Here is a 20,649-nt window from a genome sequence, read left to right on the forward strand (position 1 = left end):
ATACATTTCACATCCCATCATTTATTTTATGTGAATGTCATCTATTAAACAGCCTGTGGTTGTGTGCTGTAGGTCTAAGAAACCCACAGTTTGCCAAACCTATCAATCAAATCCAAAGGGGGGAAATTGGCCTTTAGGAATTAGTTGCGTCTCATCTGTGTGGGAGCATGACTGCACTATGACAAAGCACCGCCGGTAGTGGGTCTGTTTCTTTGAAATGACTCAACCAGGAGGTGCTTCCCCACATGGTCTGGCCTGATCCGAAACACCGGGAGCTACTTTATGGCCAACATCCCCCAAAGCAACGCATTCAGTTATAACGGAGGCAGACTGCCAGCCAGCATCCAGGCAGGAGAAAATGCAGTTTGTGTTTGTGATGGATGCAACTGCCATGCAGCGAGAGAGAGAGGGCGCATATATTTGCAAATGCTTGACACATCAGTGTTGACAAAACGAGTCATGTGACGACCACGAAGATGGCGCAGCTTATGGTATATTGCAGTTTCTCAGTATTTTCCTTCGGCAGCTCGGACCGCGGAACGATATCGCGACCTATTACCTACTAATTACCGACCGATTGAGTCCGTTCACGCTGGCTGAGCAGCCTATTGTGGATCAGCTGGACTTGAGCGCGATTGGCTTCTGGGGGGAAAGAGAGAGAGAGAAAAAAAAGGAAAAACAGGGAAATTAAATAAATAAGCTTCGAGGAAAAATAAATATCTTGGTTCCACTTGAAATGCGGCTGCAATAACACCTTTTTTGTGGGGACCAGAAAACCGCTCACCGTGTGCGTGCGAGCGTGCGTGCGTGCCTGCCTGCGTGAATGTATGTGTGTGCGTGTGCGTTACATTAGGTGGACACGGAGACTGCATCAGACTGGAGACACACGCCGGGACATAATAGAGCGGAGATATCGAGGCTTTGATGGTCCTTCCTCCCCCCCTGCACACACACAAAACGCCAGGATACTGATTCCGGTCGAGACATGTAGTCCCATGTATGAGCAGCCAGGAGATTTTGTAGCCTTCAGCTCTCATTTTTCAGCAGCATCATCTCACGATATCGACATAATGTGGCTTGCTCTACCGGAGGGAAAATAACCAAATATGTGGATACCTACAGAAGAGGAGAAAATCGGAGTTGGTGAGTCAACTGCACCCTTTATTGCTAATTTAGTAACGTTTGCTTTCTAGCTTTTTTAATTGACTTTAATCATACAGCGTTGTGATGGCAGTTTTTGCACGAGAAACACCCAATTCTTGTTCATCGACACTCTGCATATGCTATCCAGCCCATTTTCCTGTTATCATGCCCATTACACCCAATGAAAAACACATACACTTATAATGGCTGATATACACGGCCAGTGACTGCATAGAAAGGGAAATTGCGTGGGATGATACAGCCTACAACCCACCACCTTTAAGATGCTATCGCAGTCTATACACAACCGCAGGCGGTGCTTAAAAAAATCACGCTTCTACTCTTAGTTGTGTGGTTTTGTAAAAAAAAAAAAAAAATGCGTCAGTGTAGCATTTTAGCCTTTTCTTCTTATGAGCATATCTGGAGGGGGGAGAGGGGAGAAGGAGGAAAAAAACGCGATTTTTGTTGAAACCACAAGGGGGCATCGTGACTGCATCCCTCCAACAGGTGTAGGCTGGAGTGAATCTGGAGTCTACCTGTAGACAGAAAAACTGCCCTAATGCTGCTGCTGTTGCTGCAGCTGCAACGACAGAAACCGCACTGTAACACATGTCATCCCTGCGTGTGTGCACTTTGACCCAGAGGGAGAGGTGAAAGTGCAAGATCAGCGTTTCTCTATTCAGATTAGCTTTTTTAAAGGGGATTAAATGTCAAAGCATGCTGTGTACAGCCTAATGAGGCAAAAAATAACGGCATAAGATACCACAGGGTCATTATAAAGTGATTGGTGAACCCCGCGGCCACGGCAAAAGTGTCTAAAGCTGAGCGTATGATTATCCTATGGAGGGTTTTCATTAGGGGAATGAGTCATGTCCAGATGCTCTACAGCGTGTTTCTTGCAGGGCTACTCATGCTGGCTTGCACATGATACCCCCCCCCAACACACACACACACACACACACACGCCCACACACACACACACACACACACACATATACACTTTGTTTGGAGGCATCACATTGGTCATGATCGTTTCATAAAGACTGCAGGATGGATGAGAGCCTCAGTAGCATTCCTCCATAATCTCGTCTCTTTTAGTGGCTCTACTGTAATCTTATCGCGTTCAATCGTTTGTATTTCCATCCACGCATCCACCAATGCATCATAGCATCACTGCAGGTGTTTTTCCAAGCGCAAATATTTCGGGTATTTTTTTTTTCTAACAGGGAGGGAGGTAGTTTTTGTGTGGGGAAGCAACAGTTCGGCGCAGCCTCCGCATCCAGTCAGTGCGGAGTGACCTGGCGCTGTCCGCGGTGCTGAAATGTGGAGATGACGCTGTCCATGGTGCTGAAATGCGGGGAAGCAGAGCCGCTGTGTACCTACACAGTACATACTGTACCTTGTAAAAGCAGCCCACATTACTCTGGTACAATTCCCCCCTTGGCCTCAGATAACGTGTTGACTGCTAGGTTCAATATTTCTCCAACATCATTGTACATGAAGCCCACACTGCTACATTAAATGGCAGTGCAGGTCCATACATAGCATGGCATCGTTTCCTCTCCCTCCTCTCCTCGTTTGTGTTATTACTTGCACTATTTTGCATATTTCCCCATCTTTTTTTGCCATTGATTATAATTTGTGCCTCATCAATATGGCCATACAACCATATGTAAGTGAGCTGTGGCCCACCAGCAGCCAGCCAGGCCTTCTTAATGGGCTCCTTCTAAACAGGAAACAGTTTGAGACCACCTCATGAAACGTTAATGTCTTTCTTAGGATCGCTGCCTATTCATTATTTTGTTTGTTTATGCAGGAAGTAATATAAGTTTGTAAATCACTTGCAGAGTGGCAGCAAATGCCCAGATTGAATGTACTGTGGGGCTGCCCAGCTCTTTCCACTCTGGAACTGCATCTGATAATTATTTTAATCACCAATTAATCTACAATTACTTGTTTTGTTCCTTGTTTAATAATTAGTCTGTAAGAAATACCCCAAATGAATGTTGATTATGCAATAAAAATGACGTATAAGCTTCTTGTGATGTGGTAAGTTATAAATATATTCAATTTAATTTGATACATTACAATAGATTTTTAAATGATAACTATTGAATCATTCCTCAGTGGACTCTTCTTAAAATGTCTCTTATTTGCAGATGAGTCACTGATGGATCTCTCTCATACCGGCAGCAATATTGCAAAAATTTCTTTACACTTTTATTGGAGAGAGCTCAGACTGTAAGCCAGTACCTGCCCACATGAGAGAGAGTGAAATGAATCAGCCAGCTTTATCTGCAGCCACATGGATGTGGCTCAGACGCAAACTACTGTAGCAGTACACGAAATAATCAAGCAGACCAGGCCACCATTATCTGGAATGGACAGCTCTAGGATCAAACGTGTTCATGACAGAACAAAAGATAGAGCTAATGTTCAACTGAGAGTGGGATTAGAGAGATTAATGCAGCCTAAAGTAGATTTTTCTCCGTGGGTTTTAGCCATGATTTTAGTGGAAGTTTGCTAAGCTTCATTTTGGTGAGAACTTCTTGGATTCGTCATGGGCAAAAGTTTGTAGTTTTCTGCACCTTAACTGCACATCAGCACTATAAATTTACTTATTGTTGATGTGTGATAGTCACATATATGTGCACAATATATATATTGTCATTTAAATGTGTGTGAGTCACATATATGTGCACAATATGTGTGATAGTCACATATATAGTCACATATATGTGCACAATATATATATTGTCATTTAAATGTGTGTGATAGTCACATATATGTGCACAATATGTGTGATAGTCACATATATAGTCACATATATGTGCACAATATATATATTGTCATTTAAATGTGTGTGATAGTCACATATATGTGCACAATATGTGTGATAGTCACATATATAGTCACATACATGTGCACAATATATATATTGTCATTTAAATGTGTGTGATAGTCACATATATAGTCACATAAATGTGCACAATATATATATTGTCATTAAATCTGTGTGATGGTCACATATATAGTAACATATATGTTCACAATATATATATTGTCATTTAAATGTGTGTGATAGTCACATATATGTGCACAATATGTTTGATAGTCACATATATAGTCACATACAGTATATGTGCACAATATATATATATTGTCATTTAAAGGTACTTTATATTACGTTAATCATTTTTCAGCGCCTGCAGGGGCCTAGATTTCCATGACACTGATTTGGGATCGTATATGGTAAAATGCTCCTCTGCCTCTGTGGCAGAAATCCCTACGTTAGCAAGACCTCAGCGCAGTAACGTGCCTGAGTAAGTGAGTGTGCATTCAAGTCGTGCTGAACAACACGACTCAGTGGGCGAAGCCAAAAGTCCGTTGTGCAAATTTTAACTTAGCTGGATCTGGGACAGGACTACTCAAGTAGGACCTTCATGCTCTTCATACTCACATTGCATTACTGGAATGGTTTCAGGATTCACTCGGAAAGCAGTTCAGCTTCAGTTGTAACAGCCGTGATTGAGACTGGAACTAAAAGGATAAGAGAAACCTGAGAAAATAAGTTAATTTCAGTGCTGCAGTTCAGATGAGCAGTGTCCTCTTTTATAATGTTTCACAGTACAGTGGTGCCATTAGCACTCAATTGCTTTTTTGAAAAAAATACCAGATAATTCATCATCCATAATAGTGTTTACTAGCAGTTTTTTTTGATGACATCTCCCCTCTCTCTGCAGAATATTTCTCTCCTGTGGGCTATTGTACAGTGAGGTACTCTGTGTCTCTCACTGATTCTAATACAAGGTCATCAGGCCGTGCATGGCCGTGTTTTTAAGCTTCTCTATATTACATTTAGAGGAAAAACATTTTTCAAGACATGGCAGCATGTAATAATATTTACACTGAAAGGTGAGTCTTGCCTCACTTCATCTGTTGTAAAAAAACAATATATATACTGTACTGTGCAAACAAAAACAAACAAACAAATCATAGCTTACATATTGGATTTGTCTTGACCATAAAAGTGACTGAGAATCACAGGAAACAAACAAGTGAGGGGTAGACAAGGGAAATAGGTCAAAAGTCACCTTCAAACAGAATGCCTTAAATACCTTAGACTGGCTTTCTAAAGAGTTTGTAGTCACATTTAGTCTGAAGATTTGCTAATTTTATCAGTTTTTTAGGTGTGCAGGAAATATAGCAGACAGCAATGACGTGTCTTAAACACATTCAAAACTCTAAATAGCTGAGGTGGGAACAAGTCATTGTTTTGTAAGTCCCAAGTCAAATCCTAAGACCTAAACTTTTAGTTTTGAGTCCTTAACAAGTCATAATGTACTCTTGTCTTCACCAAATGTAATGCCATTTTAACAACAGATCATCAATGCTTTTTAAAATCTTTCTTCATTTCTGCTTCTCTCCTGCAACCTTTTGTTAAAGTAGAAAAGTGGAATCTGGAAAATTAAGTGTTGACTTGCTGGGAATTAATAGTTCATTCAGTTGATCAAGGGAAATGAATTGATTTTTGGCACACTTTTTCAAAACAGCATACTTTTATTTTCATTCTTGGGCTTGTAGGAAAGTATCAAGTGCTCAGTAAGTCCAAGTGAAGTGGAGTTGAGTCTAAAAGTCATCAAATTTGTGACTCAAGTCTGACTCAAGTCCACACGTCTGCTGAATGGCATTACAGTTGGGATGCAAGTGTATGCTAGTGTGTAATACACCAACCTGTCAACACAGACACATTGTTTGTGGTTCTACAATCCTCCATGTAAAACAATGGGGTGTTCTAAGTTGTCACATTTTTGCAATCATCATGCTGAAGCTCTTTGTACTCCAAAACCCTGCAGGATTCATTCAGCGGGGTTAGGTGGAGGGCTCTCGTTTTCACTCGCAGGCTTGTTATTTATTTATTTCCCCTGCTCACAATGGGTGGCAGCACTGCTGGTGAAGAGCAGCGAGTTAGAAAATAAAGGCACAACAGAGGAAGATCATTATTAATTTTCACTTCAATCATTTAAAACCTTATTTTACAGTTGTGCAGCAGCTAATCCCCGCTCTCCTGAGTCTCATGCTTATGTTTAACTGATGCTTGATACTCACTGGGTGACTTTCCTCCTTTGACTCTCAGTATTAGGTGACCTTAGTGATACCATAGATGGTGTAAACTTCATGGCTTGAATGTCATAACTGCATAATTAAATCCAGGAATATTGCTACCTTTGTCCTGCAGGATTTGGTGGTGGTAGTTATTAGGTGCTGTTATGGAAAATCAGCTCAGGCTTGTGTTCTCACTTCACGCCAACACACAAACAGGATTCTTAGGAGACTTTCAGGCTGTTAAAAACGTTGCTGAAGACGTAATTCAGAGCAGGAAATAGAGAATGTTGTGTGCTTTGAGTTTATATTATACTTGTGGACAAAACGTAGTAAATATCTGTTTTATTACTATTAATTCTATTATTATACATTTGTTTAGTTTATTAAATATAAAGCATTTAAAGTAACAACACTCATGAAACCTGTTTGGCTGTTGCACTTCTGCTCCCCATCATAAATTTAATTTAATTATTTAAAAAAATATCTTGTTTATGTAGTTTTTGGAAGAATTATTCAGCTATTTTCACAGCATTGTGTCTTTTTATTTGCATCTCTAACTGCAATTGAAAGTCAAGAACAGATAACTCAAAGATTTCAGTTCCCATCATGTTGTTTTAAGGTTCCCACCATCTCTAAGTGCTGAGGGTGTCAAGATTTCAGTTCTTAATTGAAAATCAATCAAAATAAGTTCTCAGTTTCAATTAAAATCAGAATCAGCGATGATGATGATCGACAAAAATTATTTGAATCTAACTACACTTCAAATGGCAGTTATAAAGGCATAAAACAAATGATCTGTAGCTCTTTACAAATCAAGACATGATAGTCTAACAATAGCATAGCCAGCAGAAAAAAAAACTAGGGTCTAATCCATGGATTTTGACAATCACGACACCTCTAGTAATATTAGTATTCAGGTGTAGGAGCCTGTTGAGTCATAGTGGGGGGAATACGAGTTCTGACAACCCCAAACTGAGTCTGCCCCCCTACTGAGTCTGTGAACTTTATATTTAGTTTTAACTTTTACTTCCCCCTGAAATGTTCTGAAATGACGATTGAATTCAACCTGCAAAGCCCCAAACAAATAAAACATCCTTAAAAATAGGAAACTTGATCTGTTTTATACTCTTAGACCAGACAGAAGATTATTATATGGATATGTTTCTTCTCCTTAGGCAAAACTTGCTCCTGTGGATGAGTAGAGAAAAGTAAATGAATAGAAGATTTATTGTCATTATAGTCAGAATACAACAAAATTGCATTGACTACATTGCAGACATCCATACATAACATAAAAACACGGTAACACTTTAGATTAGGGAACACATATTCAACATTAATTAGTGGCTTATTAGGATGCAAATAAGTAACATATTGGCTCTTAATTAGTCATTATTAAGAAGTTATTAATGCCTTATTCTGCATGGCCTTAATATACAACCAGTAAGACATTAACTAAGAGTCCCTCAGAATTATTGCTTATTAGTATAGTAAGTAAGGAAGTTGTTGTATATGAGTTACGATCTTAATATGCATTAAGATGAAGTTAAACTTAATAAGTTATTAATCCCTACCGGCCTCATATTTGTACATATCACGTCTTGTTTTTTTCCTATTTTGCTTCAAACATTATGCTTATATACAACTATCAACAAAGATTCACTTATAATCTTTATATTTTTCATCATCCATATATAAATCAGTCAGTTCTACAATATATACACATCTACCTTCATGGGCAGGAAGGTTGTAGTAATAATAATAATAATAATGATAATAATAACAGTAAGTATAAATGCAGTTGTGCTTGAGTTATGCTATGGATGAGTAGTCATATATTTGTTATACATGGAACAATGGAGGTGTGGAGCGCAGCAGGAGCCTCCTCCTGTGCTCAAGCCCCATAATACAGTGTTACTGGTTACACAATACAGGCCATAAGATGCCATGTGGACTAAATAGAGACACAGTCTGGACTGATATACCGTTGCTCAGTGGAAACGTTTGCTTTTGCCAACATTTTCCACTGCCTGTCCCGTCAGTCCTTCCAACATCCTACGTTCAACATGTTGAAGTATAAAGATGAATTTCTGCTGGTTATGTTGTGTGGATATGCTAATGCACTGAAGCTTTTAGGCACAATGAAAGAGTGTTTACACAGCTTGGAGGTTTTGTGAGGGTGGACTATGAAAATATGAGCCTGCTTGATGCGCCCATCTCTCTCGAACATGACAAGCTCATCTTGTTCTGACGTGGCCTCCGCTAAAGAGTTTTCAAATGGTGTGAGTGCAGGTTTTGCAATTCAAATGAAATAGAGGCCATTAAAGAATAGCACTCTCAAATAGGAAATACTTAGCTCTGCCTGGAAAGGGGCCCGAGGCAGACTGGAAAAGGTGACAAGGAGGGTCTTTAAGTCTATCCATCTCTCTGACTCTAATACAAGCCCAATACGCTTGACTTGAACCCTACTGCCATGCAGCATCCAAAAGCTTTGCCATTTTAAAATGCCTGGATCCCCGCAGCAGTTACAGTGAAGAAAGCCCTCCAGTTTGTGGATGATCTGTTGCCATAGCTACGCGAGCACAGGAACTGAGCACTCCTTACCCTCAAACAGGCAACGCAGCAGAGCCTAAGCCCCTCCTCCCCTTCCTCCCCCTCATTGGGTCCCCTGGCTAGTTCATTAGCATAATGATTCACACCAAATTCTCCTTGAAGGGCCACCGTTTGTATGTTTTTAAAAATGTCAGTGGAGGCCTGTCATTATTAAACAAGGTTGTCTTTACTGAGGCTACTGTATGTTACATAAATGCACAGATTAAAAAAACAAAACAGGCTTATTGTGAAGGCCTTTACTGTGACATCCATACCCCGAGGAATAATCAGTGTTTAAGTCACAGGATGTTTCAGTGTATGGTCAAATACTGCTTCAAAAGCTGGTGGCATGGAAGATTTATGCTAATACCGACTTATGATAAAGCAGCGTTTACTACTTAGCAGTTTGTGTGGGCTCTATTTTGGGAGACAGTTCAATTAACTTAACATTGCACAAAAATCAGGCCGCTTAAGAATTAATTGCCTATTAAAATGACTACCCACTTCAGGGTGGAAGCTTGTTTACAGTTTGCTAAGCAGTGGTTCCTGTGTGACACTGTGTTTGCATTAAACAGCTTATTAAAAGCCCCACTACAACCCCAGAGCACATGCTATGTGGAGACACAACAGTGTAGGGGAGGCACCTTTGCTTAATTAGAGGTCACACAGATGAAACCAAGCATAGATATTTATCTGTAATATTATTTCAGATTAACAGAGAACAGAAACAGTCGTGTCAAAAACATAAATAAAACACAATGGGATAATTTGCTCATCATTTGTGACATATATTCAATTAAAAACTGTACAAAGACAATATACTCTAAAAACCCACATGCCTGCTAGCAGGTAGGGCTAGGGTTAGACCTATTATAGCCCATCTAGGGGGGTGAGCACAACATAAATTATTCACCAACTTCTCACAGTCAGAGACTTTCACTAAATGCACAAGAAGTTGGATTTGTTTACAATGTTCTTTCATATCTAGAACATACATTGTTCTTAATTAGCTCAATCAATAAACAATACTGCTGGTAATAAACAACAAAACTATATTTATGTAGTTGCGTTTATGTTTTAGCCAAAAGCTAAACAAACACAACTACAGAAACTAGAGGATGTTACCCTTCAAATTAAGCTTTTTACTTGCATTTTGGCCTCACAGTTCTGCTATAATGCTAACCCTTCCCCTACTTAATCCTAACCAGGCAGGTGAGTTTTAGGAGGTTGTTTTAAACTTCTGCAAATATAAACTCTAAATTCTATATCTATATCTATATTTTAACTTTTCTTTACACAGCATCACAACTTATTTGGAGTCGAGTTTGTACTTTTAGGTCATATATCTTGTCATTCCTGATGTCTCATGATTGTTTTCTCTTTTTCTGCACAGTGATCTGCAACTTCCGGTCAGCAATATGTCAGGCCCTGGTCCTGGAGATTGGGGAAACTGTACAGATTCTGGAGAAGAGTGAAGGTAAAAAAAAAACAGTTAGATCTCTTATGACAATGCAAACTTGTGATAAAGAGGCTCTATTTTGTAAAGGCAACCATTTTTGCGTCATTATTTTCATTTTTTCATTGAAAGAGATGAGATAATTTCTGCACACTTTGCTTATACTTACAATTTAAAAAAAAGTTTTGACCTGATGAAGATGCAACGACAGAAATGTCATATTTAATTAAGTTTATTGCAAATAGGACAATGTGCGGGAATTCCTATGGACATATGCACCTGTCTTTAAGCTGTTCTGTAGAAATCGTACTGACACTCTCCTACAAACAGACCTGCTGCAGCAGCAGTTAGCTAGGCTAGGCTAGTCAAAGCTAATGCAAGCTTAATAAGTAATTAGCTTGGTGAAAACAACATTGTTTGCTATTACAGTTTACAGGTAAACATGAGTGAAATACATTTTTAAAATTCACATTATAGTGTTTAAACAACCTCATAATAACAGAGAATAACATTCATATTGAAGGCTACAGTTTGATGTAATGTGTGGTAAACTGGAGCTCTTTACCTTGAACTTTGTGTACTATGATACCAAGTACTGAAGCAAAATGGTGTCATAGCACATATTTTAGACATCATGTGTTTCCTTGTGAGGCTTTCTAATGTGCAATTTGCTTTTTATTCAGGTTGGTACAGAGGCTTTTCCACCAAAAAGCCTTCTATCAAGGTAATTATTGTGTGGATTCCTGCATGCAGTATTCTGAGTTTAAAATAATTGAGAGCATTGTAACTATTTAGATTCTGTTAAACTGGTAGCCTCATACAAAGTGGTCTCAACATGAAGGTTTTATCAGAGACCAATGCATTTTTGTGAATGATAATGTGATGTGAGAGATGTGCATCCCAGAAATAACTCTGTTGTCTAGACAACAAAGACTTTAATGACTGATTAACTTATTGAATAGAGCTTTGATTGGACAAAAATAGAAATCTCCTGACCTGTATTTCCAGATGTGCTTTCATAAAGACACCATTTTACCCGAGTTGTTCTGACACAAAAGTGGAACAAAAGCACTTAATGTAGGGCCATCTCCAAGATGTTATTTGCAAATAGTGAAAAAAAACCCCACAGCAAATATAATGACAAGGCAGATGAAATATAATGAAATAGATACACAGCATGTGCATCGTAACACATGCACACCTTGGTATGAGGTGCAAGCCAGCTCTATCGTTTCTTTTACATTTTGGTATGGCGGATTGTCAGAACATCATGGACACATCACTCTGCATTCTCTCGTGTGCAGAATTTTTGGGGAAAATTCAAATTTTGTTTTCCTTCCATCCAGCAGATGGTGCAATCACTGATCTGAAAACCAGTAATTTGAGCAAAAACAGCTATTAAACAAACAAAAAAACAAACAACCTATAACATAAATAAATTGTTTCCTTCAGTGACTTCTGCAGGAAAAATTCAGCATGCACTTGTTGTGGTTTTATATCTTTGATCAAGGCAGAAAGAAAGTCAAGATGGAGGGCGGGACAGAGATATTTAATCCAAACCTCTCACTTCACAGTCAGTGCATGCAGCATCATTATGATAAATCCTGCTCAGTAAGAAGAGCCCATAGGTGCAGAACTTCAAATATTACAACACCATCACTGCTGACAGAGATCAATACTCTGCACTGCAGTAAGTGGTTATTATATACGACTGACACATCTGCTTCCCGTTGGATTGATTGTTCAGTAAAGAGTGTTTATGGCGACTCCATCCTTGATAACCTGTAGCTGAGCTGGATATTCATTGTACAAAGTTGGAGCGTTACATATTAACCTTATAAAGCCAAGTGCATCATATTAGATACAGTTATTTTTGAGACCTCTACATCATCAAAAACCTGATGTATACATGTGTTGAAGATAAACAAACTGAGCAACAAATTGCACAAAAATACCAGATGTAGCAAAAATGATATGCAGGTTCCACGAATGGATCAGTCATTGCTGCATTAAAAAACTTCATATCAGCAGATGTATGATGTTGTGTTATATGGAAAAAATATGTATTTTGCATGGTTGAGGAAAAAGGAAAAGTCAAAGTCTTAATAGGTTAAAAATGTTAGGGTTAATATGTTGTTGTTAGTTCGAGAAAAACAAACTGTGAGCAACAAATTGCACAAAAAAGACCTGATGTATCAAATATGATACAAATTAGAATTCATATATGCAATTTATTTATTTCTTAAAATTCGTCAGCAGGTTAATAAGCACTCAGTTTTTACAAAAATTTAATTTTCTGACAATTATTTCATGGTTCAGGCTTTATAGGGTTAACAATACAAATAATCAGAAAAACAAATACCAGATCAGAAACATAACAACAGCAGGTAATGTTTTTTTCTGCTATTTCTTACTTCCAATCTGCCTCAAAATGAAATGTCAGAAACCGAAGTGTTATGTGATGCTGCTGTAATGTTTTAAAGAAAGCACAAAAACTGTCCAGTCCTGGTAAATGTAGGTGTTAGTGGCTACATGCTGTCCTCCTCTACTCTCATCAGCTATTTACAGTTCTTACTAACACCCCTCCATTTTGTTATGTACTCTGCTGCCCACATTCAATCGCCCCCATACTCTCTCTGTGCTGAGAGAATTAGTTGTGCTCACTGTGGCCAATTCTTCACATCTGGCAGATTAGAATAAGAAAGATGAACTGCAAGGGTGGCAGTTGGCAGCACTCAGTCTCTCATGCCCTTCCCTTGCTATAAGCCAAGCCACAATAGGGCTCCTGCACGTTGCTCTGCCTCTCGTCTCTGTAGTGTGTGCAGACAGTATCTTTTTTATCTATGCATGGCAGAAAATGTCAGCACACAGAAAAGCAGACATTGTCAAAAAAAACAAACATAGAAAAGAAGTGTGATCTTGCATTTCCTTCGACATATATAATGTCTTGCCAGCAGAATTGTATAATCTCAACACCACACAGTTTAGGTTATTATGTCTATTAACACTCACTCACACAACACAATACTGTACATTTTGGTTACATGTTGCAGGAGAATTAAGAACGTGACCCTGTCACACTCAGTAACATCTCTGCTCCTTCCTCTCTGTCCACAGGGTATTTTCCCAGTCAGCTATGTCCACTTGAAGAAATCCACAGTGACCAACAGAGGGTGAGTTGTATGATGAAATGTTTTTATTTGAGCTTGCACAGCAGCATAATTAGCGATGCACTTATCCGACTTTTTAAAAATGTTTCTTTTATTATGATGTATGCACCTTAATCCCATTCATCCATATAGTTACTACAAAAAAAACCCAAACAAATCAAAAAGGGGTGCAAAAGTAGCAGGTAATTGTCCATGTATGACCAGATGTGCAGTTTCCACAACACAGAGACACACGTGTCCATACATCTGTTTGGTACAATTGGAAAGATCTATGTATGCTGCTAACCGAAGCTCATTGGTAGGTGGAGAAGTTATTAGCGGTGTAAATCACAGGTTTCATCACTGGTTTCATCACGACATGATATTAGATCTATTCATTGGACAACGATGCGATATTTGCCACGGTACGGCGTCCATTTGGTTCGATTCCGGGGCCAGCGAACGATATTTAACACACAACCTGTTACATTTATGTCAACTCACCAAAAAACAACTGAAATATGGTTCTACCAGTTTTTTTCTGAGCTCTTTCAGATATTTGAATGAAAAGCAATCCATTCTTTTTTGATACAAAGAATAAAAGTAGACCTTCTGTTCACTATAAAGTGCCACATTGCATTTAAGTGCAATTGTTTTTTATGGGTTAACTTAAAGAGCCTGTGATGATCTTTCTATTATCAACATAGACCATTCCCAAGGTATCTGTGTGCTCAGTTTACTTCTCAAAACAAAACAGGGAGATTGTCAAAAGAAAAGTGCACAGATGAATTGATATATTGATGTATCGTTACATCCCTAGATTTCATACGCATATATCTTTCAGATGTACAACTTTTGTTACATAAAGAGTACACAGGGCAGCGTCAAAACTTCCTAGAATCCATCACTACCTGACATACAAAGCTATAAGAGCACAAAACATGTCTAGTTCACAAAGTCATACATAGCAATCTCTTCCATATGTGACTGTATTAGGCCACTCAAGGCAGCTTTGCATACTTTAGAGCTGGAATTCTTTATGGCAAAGTTGGATTACAAGTATTTAAGTACCTTAAATTGTCAGGTATTTACAGTAATCTGCCTCTAATCAATTATAGCTGATAAAGATGCCCTTTTATTCCACTTTTCTTTACTGCTTAATGTACTACTTCTCCATTTACTTCAAATATCATAATATAAAAGTTCATATACCATGATAGAAAGTTTCAGCAGTTTCAGCTGCCACACTTTTTTAGATTAGAGTAAAGAAACATCTTGTACATTTGTAGACGATAATGGAGAACATAATGTTATCTCTGTCTTTGACTTTGGATGTGTTTATTATTAAGCAGACACATAAAAGTTAAAAAAGCCAATTACATTTATGGCAGCACATAGACTTTTATGTAGAAAGGGAGTGCAGCTCCAAATACTGAAGACAATATCAGCACTCTCTACAGATCCATATTGCAGCATGATATGGGCAATTACGATAAAAAAAACAATTCTGTTTATTCTGTACTGGTCAGGAGCTCTCCACAACTAATTACACAGTGAGAGATACAGATTCATCAACTCATCGATGTCAAAGTGTGACGATCTGCGACGATCTAATCTTCTAGACAATTACCAGCGGACAGCTGCTGCTATGCGTGCACACACAGGCGTGCACACAGCGGCGGTCATCCACAGTTCCTGTCACAGTAGCTGGACTGTAGAGGCCGAAATAAAGGCGAAAAGACAAAAAACAGGCAGCAGAGCTTTTTATCAGCCTGAACTGATGGATGTTAAATCTGCAGACTGGGAGCTGTGGCTCAGCGAGGACTGGGAGTTCACTGTTATATCACCTCCCTCCAGTCGAGCTGACACATAGCAGGACTCTCGTTCGCACTCAAACAATTAAAAGTGCAGACTTGGAAATTGACATTATTATGCCTCCGCGCTCCAGGAGTTGCACTTTGGGAAATGTGCTTTGCTGTCTCATGGAGTTAATGAGGTGACACACCTACTGCATATCTGTGCTTCTCCCAAAGTACCCGTGCCACAGACAATCACCCTGACTCATTGTGTAATGGATGGAGATGCCTCCCTCGTTGCAAAAACAAGGATACAGTATTGGCTTGTTGCGTGTCCCAAAAACAAGAACTAAGCGGGGTGAGGCAGCTTTCAGTTATTATGCTCCTCACCTGTGGAACAAACTATCTGCAGATCTGATCTAAATCAGGACTAAAAACACTATTGTTTACTGAAGCGTACTCTTAACTTTAACACTTACCTGCTCTACTCTACTGCCCTTACTTCTTAACTACACAATGTTTGACTTGTGCTTTTTATTATTTTATCTCTTTTTTTATCCTGCTGTATCTTCCCTGTTTTAATTGTCTGTTTTTACTGTTTTCAATTGTGTCTTGCTGTTTTTAATGTGTATGTAAAGCACTTTGAATTACCTTGTGTTGAATTGTGCTATACAAATAAACTTGCCTTACCTTGCCTTAAAGATAAGTCTGTGCAACATAGGCCAGAGCTTAGCAAGCAAAATGCAAATTGTCACAAGAGATCGAACCTTTTGGTTTAATGTTAGCCTAGGAGTGTGGTCGCACAGGAAGGGGGTGTGTTGTGGTTTTAACTGGAGTGCTCCACCCCCGTTCCTAACTGCAGCCAGAGAAAATATCAGTAACAACTATGAAATGACCTTTTTGTAGTTTCATAGCTGTTACTTCTGTATAAAACTGGTTTGAAGCATGTGGATTTGTAGGGGGGAAGTTTATCCGTCTCGGACAAGTAACTTAACTCTGTGGCTATTTTGTCCATTTTTGAATCCTTTTCATCCTGCCTGTATGCACCACTTAAAAATGTTTAAATGCCATGTTGGTATTTTTTTTTTCAGCACAACCTCACCTATATGACCTAATAATAATTTATTTTTTATTCTGACTTATTGGATCAACATTTGGAACCAAAAAGAAACAAAGAAAAATATGAGAGGGTTACATCCAGTTCTATAATTTTATCCAAAATATATTAGACCTTGTCTTCAGTTTCATCATCATCAAACTGAAACTGGCCTCATGGAGTTTACAGCCAGAACTTTAGAGGTAAATTTACAGTAGGGCTCCACGCTGCTTTGTTTTCTAGTCTGGATGTGATGAAGAAGTCATGCTTTGGCGCTTTTGGAGACTCCAGAGGGTTAAAAATGTAATAATTTAAACATTAAATATTAGTTATCTATAGAACAACAACAGCAAAAATAATGAGTTAAATAACTTATCACTTTACCTTTGTTACGTAGCTCGATATTAACCCTGGTGACAACTAACTGCGTCAACTCAAAGCCCTCAGGAACAGTGCCAGTCCATCTTGTGATGCTATGGGTCCCAAAAAGACTTTTCCTCATGAGCTTTCATTGTCAAAGAGACATCTATACATTAGCGTACATAAATGTCCCAGTAGACTTAAATGCCTTTTATTTCAATCATTATGTCCTGAAAACTGGTGGTTTTTTCTTCTTCTTCCATTCATGTGAATGAGACCGGAACTGACCGGTCGGGAGGCGGGGTTAAGGAAAGTACTGGTGCGCTCCCTTTATGGGCCCACAGCGCAGAAGATCTGGGTAATTTTATACAAGAAAGTTGAAGTTTTTTGACTTCATGCACCACTTAGCAACTTTATTCATATGAATAAACAGTGCCTCGTCTGCAGCGCAGCATCCAGTTCTCTTTTATACATCAATATTCTGCATCAAACTAGCAAGTAGATGTATTGTATTCTGTGACGACAGTAAAGTGTGTCTGCAGGGACGCCATTGTTGTAAGGATGTCAAAGACGCTGTAGTTATTAACATTATTCAGTCTTTAAAACTGCTTATTCTAATCACAATTGTGTAACCTCGATAGATAGGGACTTAAGAGACATTTATTTAAATAAAATTCAGCCAAAAAAAGATATCAACTATCTATCAAACGACCAGTAGGACAGCGTCCGACCCCCAAATAGTCAAAACAATACTTTTTGGATTTTCTGGTATAATTAAAATCCTTATATTCATTAAGGAAAATAGTAATCATGCATTACAAAGTGATGCATTATTGTCCAGCACTGATATTTCTGTGTGAGTGACCTTGTGTGTATTCATGTACATGTTTTTTTTCTTTGCTGCAGGCTGTGTGAGACGGTGGTGCCCCTCGAGGACCCTATTATCACAGAGACCACCTCCACACTGCAGGAATGGGGGGTCTTGTGGAAGCAGCTCTATGTGGTCAGTAGCATTACATTACAATACATCTCACTCATCTTAAAACAAAGCACAAAGCAATAAAGGGCGAGACTGAATCTAAAATAACCAAGATTTCCTAGGGAGTTGGAAGAAAACCAGCTTTAGCGAAAAGAAATTGCATCCATCGTTGTTTCATTTGCATCCTCCTAAGGGGGTTTAGTGGAATAAGCTTTCCAGTATGTTTTTCTTCCTTGAACCTAATTCAACACCTGGTATAACCAGCAAGTATAGTGAATAGCCTAAAGAGATACAGCCCAAACATACAGTGACAGCTCTTTTAGATATTTCCCCATAGCATGTCATTCTGACTGTCACCCTACATTTTCATATACTATCTATGTAGGAACAGAAAGGGCGGCTGGACACAGATAATGGCCTACAGACCTGTCGTATGCAATTTCATGCTGTGTCATTCAGCCATTGATTGATTTAAGCCTGCCTCTCGTAGTTTCTGCATCATCCTAAGATCCAGCTCTGCTCACCACCTTCAGTCAGCCTTCAGTTGCCGGGCAAAAGTGATTACTGGAAACCTAAAGCATCCTTAATCCTGCTATGTGTCGAGGGGGCAGGCAGAAGTGGTTGGTAGGGTTTTGAGTTTGGAGCTGAGTGGATACGTTGCGGAGCTGGCAGCGAGTTTTTACATAACCTCTCACTGAGGACTGCTCATGCTCTGAGCAACTAAGGAGCCTGAGGCATTGGTGTGGTGATGTAACTTCCTCTGAAGCTCGACTAATGTGAAGCGCTGATTTAACAGTGCTCGTTTTGGTGCACACCCCCTGTGTGATATGGGCCATGTTGCCACAGTTGCATCCATAATAATAGGATGTAGCATTGGCTAGATGCTGATGCATTTCACCTTATTGTTGCCAATTACAATTCATGGTATTACTTGAGGGAGCAATGGCCTAAGCATAACTGTGTATCTGTTATAATGTACGTAATTAGCCCCACAGAATAGGCACCCGAAAGGGCTCATCAACCCTGACAAAAATCTTTGTTTTTCAGCAGCCTTGAAGAACATGAAGTGTTTATCCTCATTAAATTTACCTCGGCATTGTGGCTCCGTTTAATCTTTGCATTTATGTAAACAAACCTGGGTGGTAATGTGGACTTGTCATGTCATTAGGGAGAACAGAAAAAGACTGAATTAAAAGTGTTGTCCTTGGCCTACGAGAAACGGTGATGGAATTCATTACCGTGAGGAGGTCAAAGCAGACTTGTAAGGGGAATTTATTTTTTTGTTTCATTAGCAAAACCAGTGGGCTTTAAATCTCAGTGGCAACACATTAGTTCTGCTACCTTCACGGGCTGGCAGAAGTGGTTAGAACGTGATTTTTGTCTTGATCATACTTAAACTCCCTGAACCCCAAACAGTTTCAGGCCAATTGTTGTGCTCTTGTCAAATTAAACACACTGTCGCCTTGTTTTTTTACTGCAAGAAATAAGTATTGCATCTTGATTGAAACAGCACAATCATGGCTGAAAGTTGGGGCAACTTAAACACATCTTTTGTGCTGTAGAACAGAATTATAATGCCAAAAATCATAATAGTGTTACCAATATTGAATAAACTTGAGCTCCAAATGCTATACATAACTTTTTGATTTAGATTTTTACAACTTCTACTTACCTCTACCGCTTCTGTCCTCTCCTCTGTGGTCTGTGTAAACAGCCTGCCGTATAGACAAAGTTTCACTGAGTTTTTGTAAAGTGACCATTGGTCTCAGCCAAGTCATTTATGGCTTATTTATAGCACATAATTTAATTTTTTTGCAAATAAACATTGGGCATTTGGATGAAATTTTAAATGACACATGTAGAATATTGTTATTTTAATTCAATATTACTATTTTAAACATAGATTTGGTTATTTTCCCTGATCGAAGAGTTCATGGATTATTGGAAATGTGATAATCTGACAATCATTTCTGTTTTCCCAGTTTATGATCTTTGATAAATGGTGTAATTGTTTTGATTTTTTTACAAGCAAACACGTCTTTCAAACCCACCAGTAGTTTGTGGGCTTCAGAGGGTTAACTGAATATAAATTAGATCACCATTAGATTAGATTACATAAATGCTGCAGAAGAAGGTGCTCACATTTCCTAACTGAGTCTCTTTTTTGTGGCTGTTTCAATAGAAACACAAGGTGGATCTATTCCATAAGCTGCGTCATGTGATGAATGAGCTCATCGACCTGCGTCGGCAGCTGATCCAGGGTCACCTCGCCCAGGACCAGACTCGTGAGATCAAGCGGCACATTACTGTACGGCTCGACTGGGGCAATGAGTGAGTTCCTCTTACACTGAGTGCACTGTATTGAGACTGGCTTCCAACGATTACAATATTTCTTTGGCACAAGAGAGATCTACAACGCTGGATGAGTGGGTGCGAAATAGCATCCTCTATGATGTAATTTTATGGTCATTTAGCAGATGAGTGAATCTCAAGCGGCTTAAAGTCAATGCACATCCCCCTGGAGGATCTGTAAAGCCATATTCTTACTTTTGCCAGTTTTAAACTCCATCCAACTGAGCTGTGACAGGCATCCACATCACAGATAAAGATGTGAAGGCTCCAGCTCGGCGAAGGAAGAGCTTTTGTGGAAGGATCATATGTCAGATTATCATAGGATTTATTAAACAATTGCATATAAAAGTACGCAGATAATCACTTGAACTATACACTGCCCAGCCACTTCATTAGGTACACCAGTGTGCCTAATGCAGTGGTTCTCAACCTTGGGGTCGGGACCCCAATTGGGGTCGCGAGATGATTTCTGGGGGTCGCCAAATCATTTTGGAAGTCAGCTCTGTCTCCACTGTGTTAAAGTGTTCATGTGTTAATGAGTCTTAGTCTTTTTGGTCAATTTGTGTTTTTTTTGGTAATTTTGTGTCTTTTTTTGGTGATTTTGTGTCTTTTTTTGGTGA

At 39.0% G+C, this 20,649-nt stretch overlaps 1 protein-coding gene across 1 annotated transcript in view; it reads left to right on the top strand.

The window, feature by feature from the left end:
* Nucleotides 1–351: 351 nt before the first annotated feature.
* The window catches only part of LOC131971634 (dedicator of cytokinesis protein 3-like), a 75,925-nt gene continuing 55,627 nt past the window's right edge, over nt 352–20,649 (top strand). Inside the window, exons 1-6 of the mRNA XM_059333162.1 lie at nt 352–1,143; nt 10,235–10,318; nt 10,981–11,021; nt 13,415–13,470; nt 17,605–17,701; nt 19,860–20,008. Coding sequence (XP_059189145.1) covers nt 1,107–1,143; nt 10,235–10,318; nt 10,981–11,021; nt 13,415–13,470; nt 17,605–17,701; nt 19,860–20,008 — 464 coding nt within the window. The 5' untranslated portion in view covers nt 352–1,106. The remainder of the gene's footprint in view (nt 1,144–10,234; nt 10,319–10,980; nt 11,022–13,414; nt 13,471–17,604; nt 17,702–19,859; nt 20,009–20,649) is intronic.

This window comes from Centropristis striata, chromosome 5, assembly GCF_030273125.1.
Source record: "Centropristis striata isolate RG_2023a ecotype Rhode Island chromosome 5, C.striata_1.0, whole genome shotgun sequence".
Classification (NCBI taxonomy): Eukaryota; Metazoa; Chordata; class Actinopteri; order Perciformes; family Serranidae; genus Centropristis; species Centropristis striata.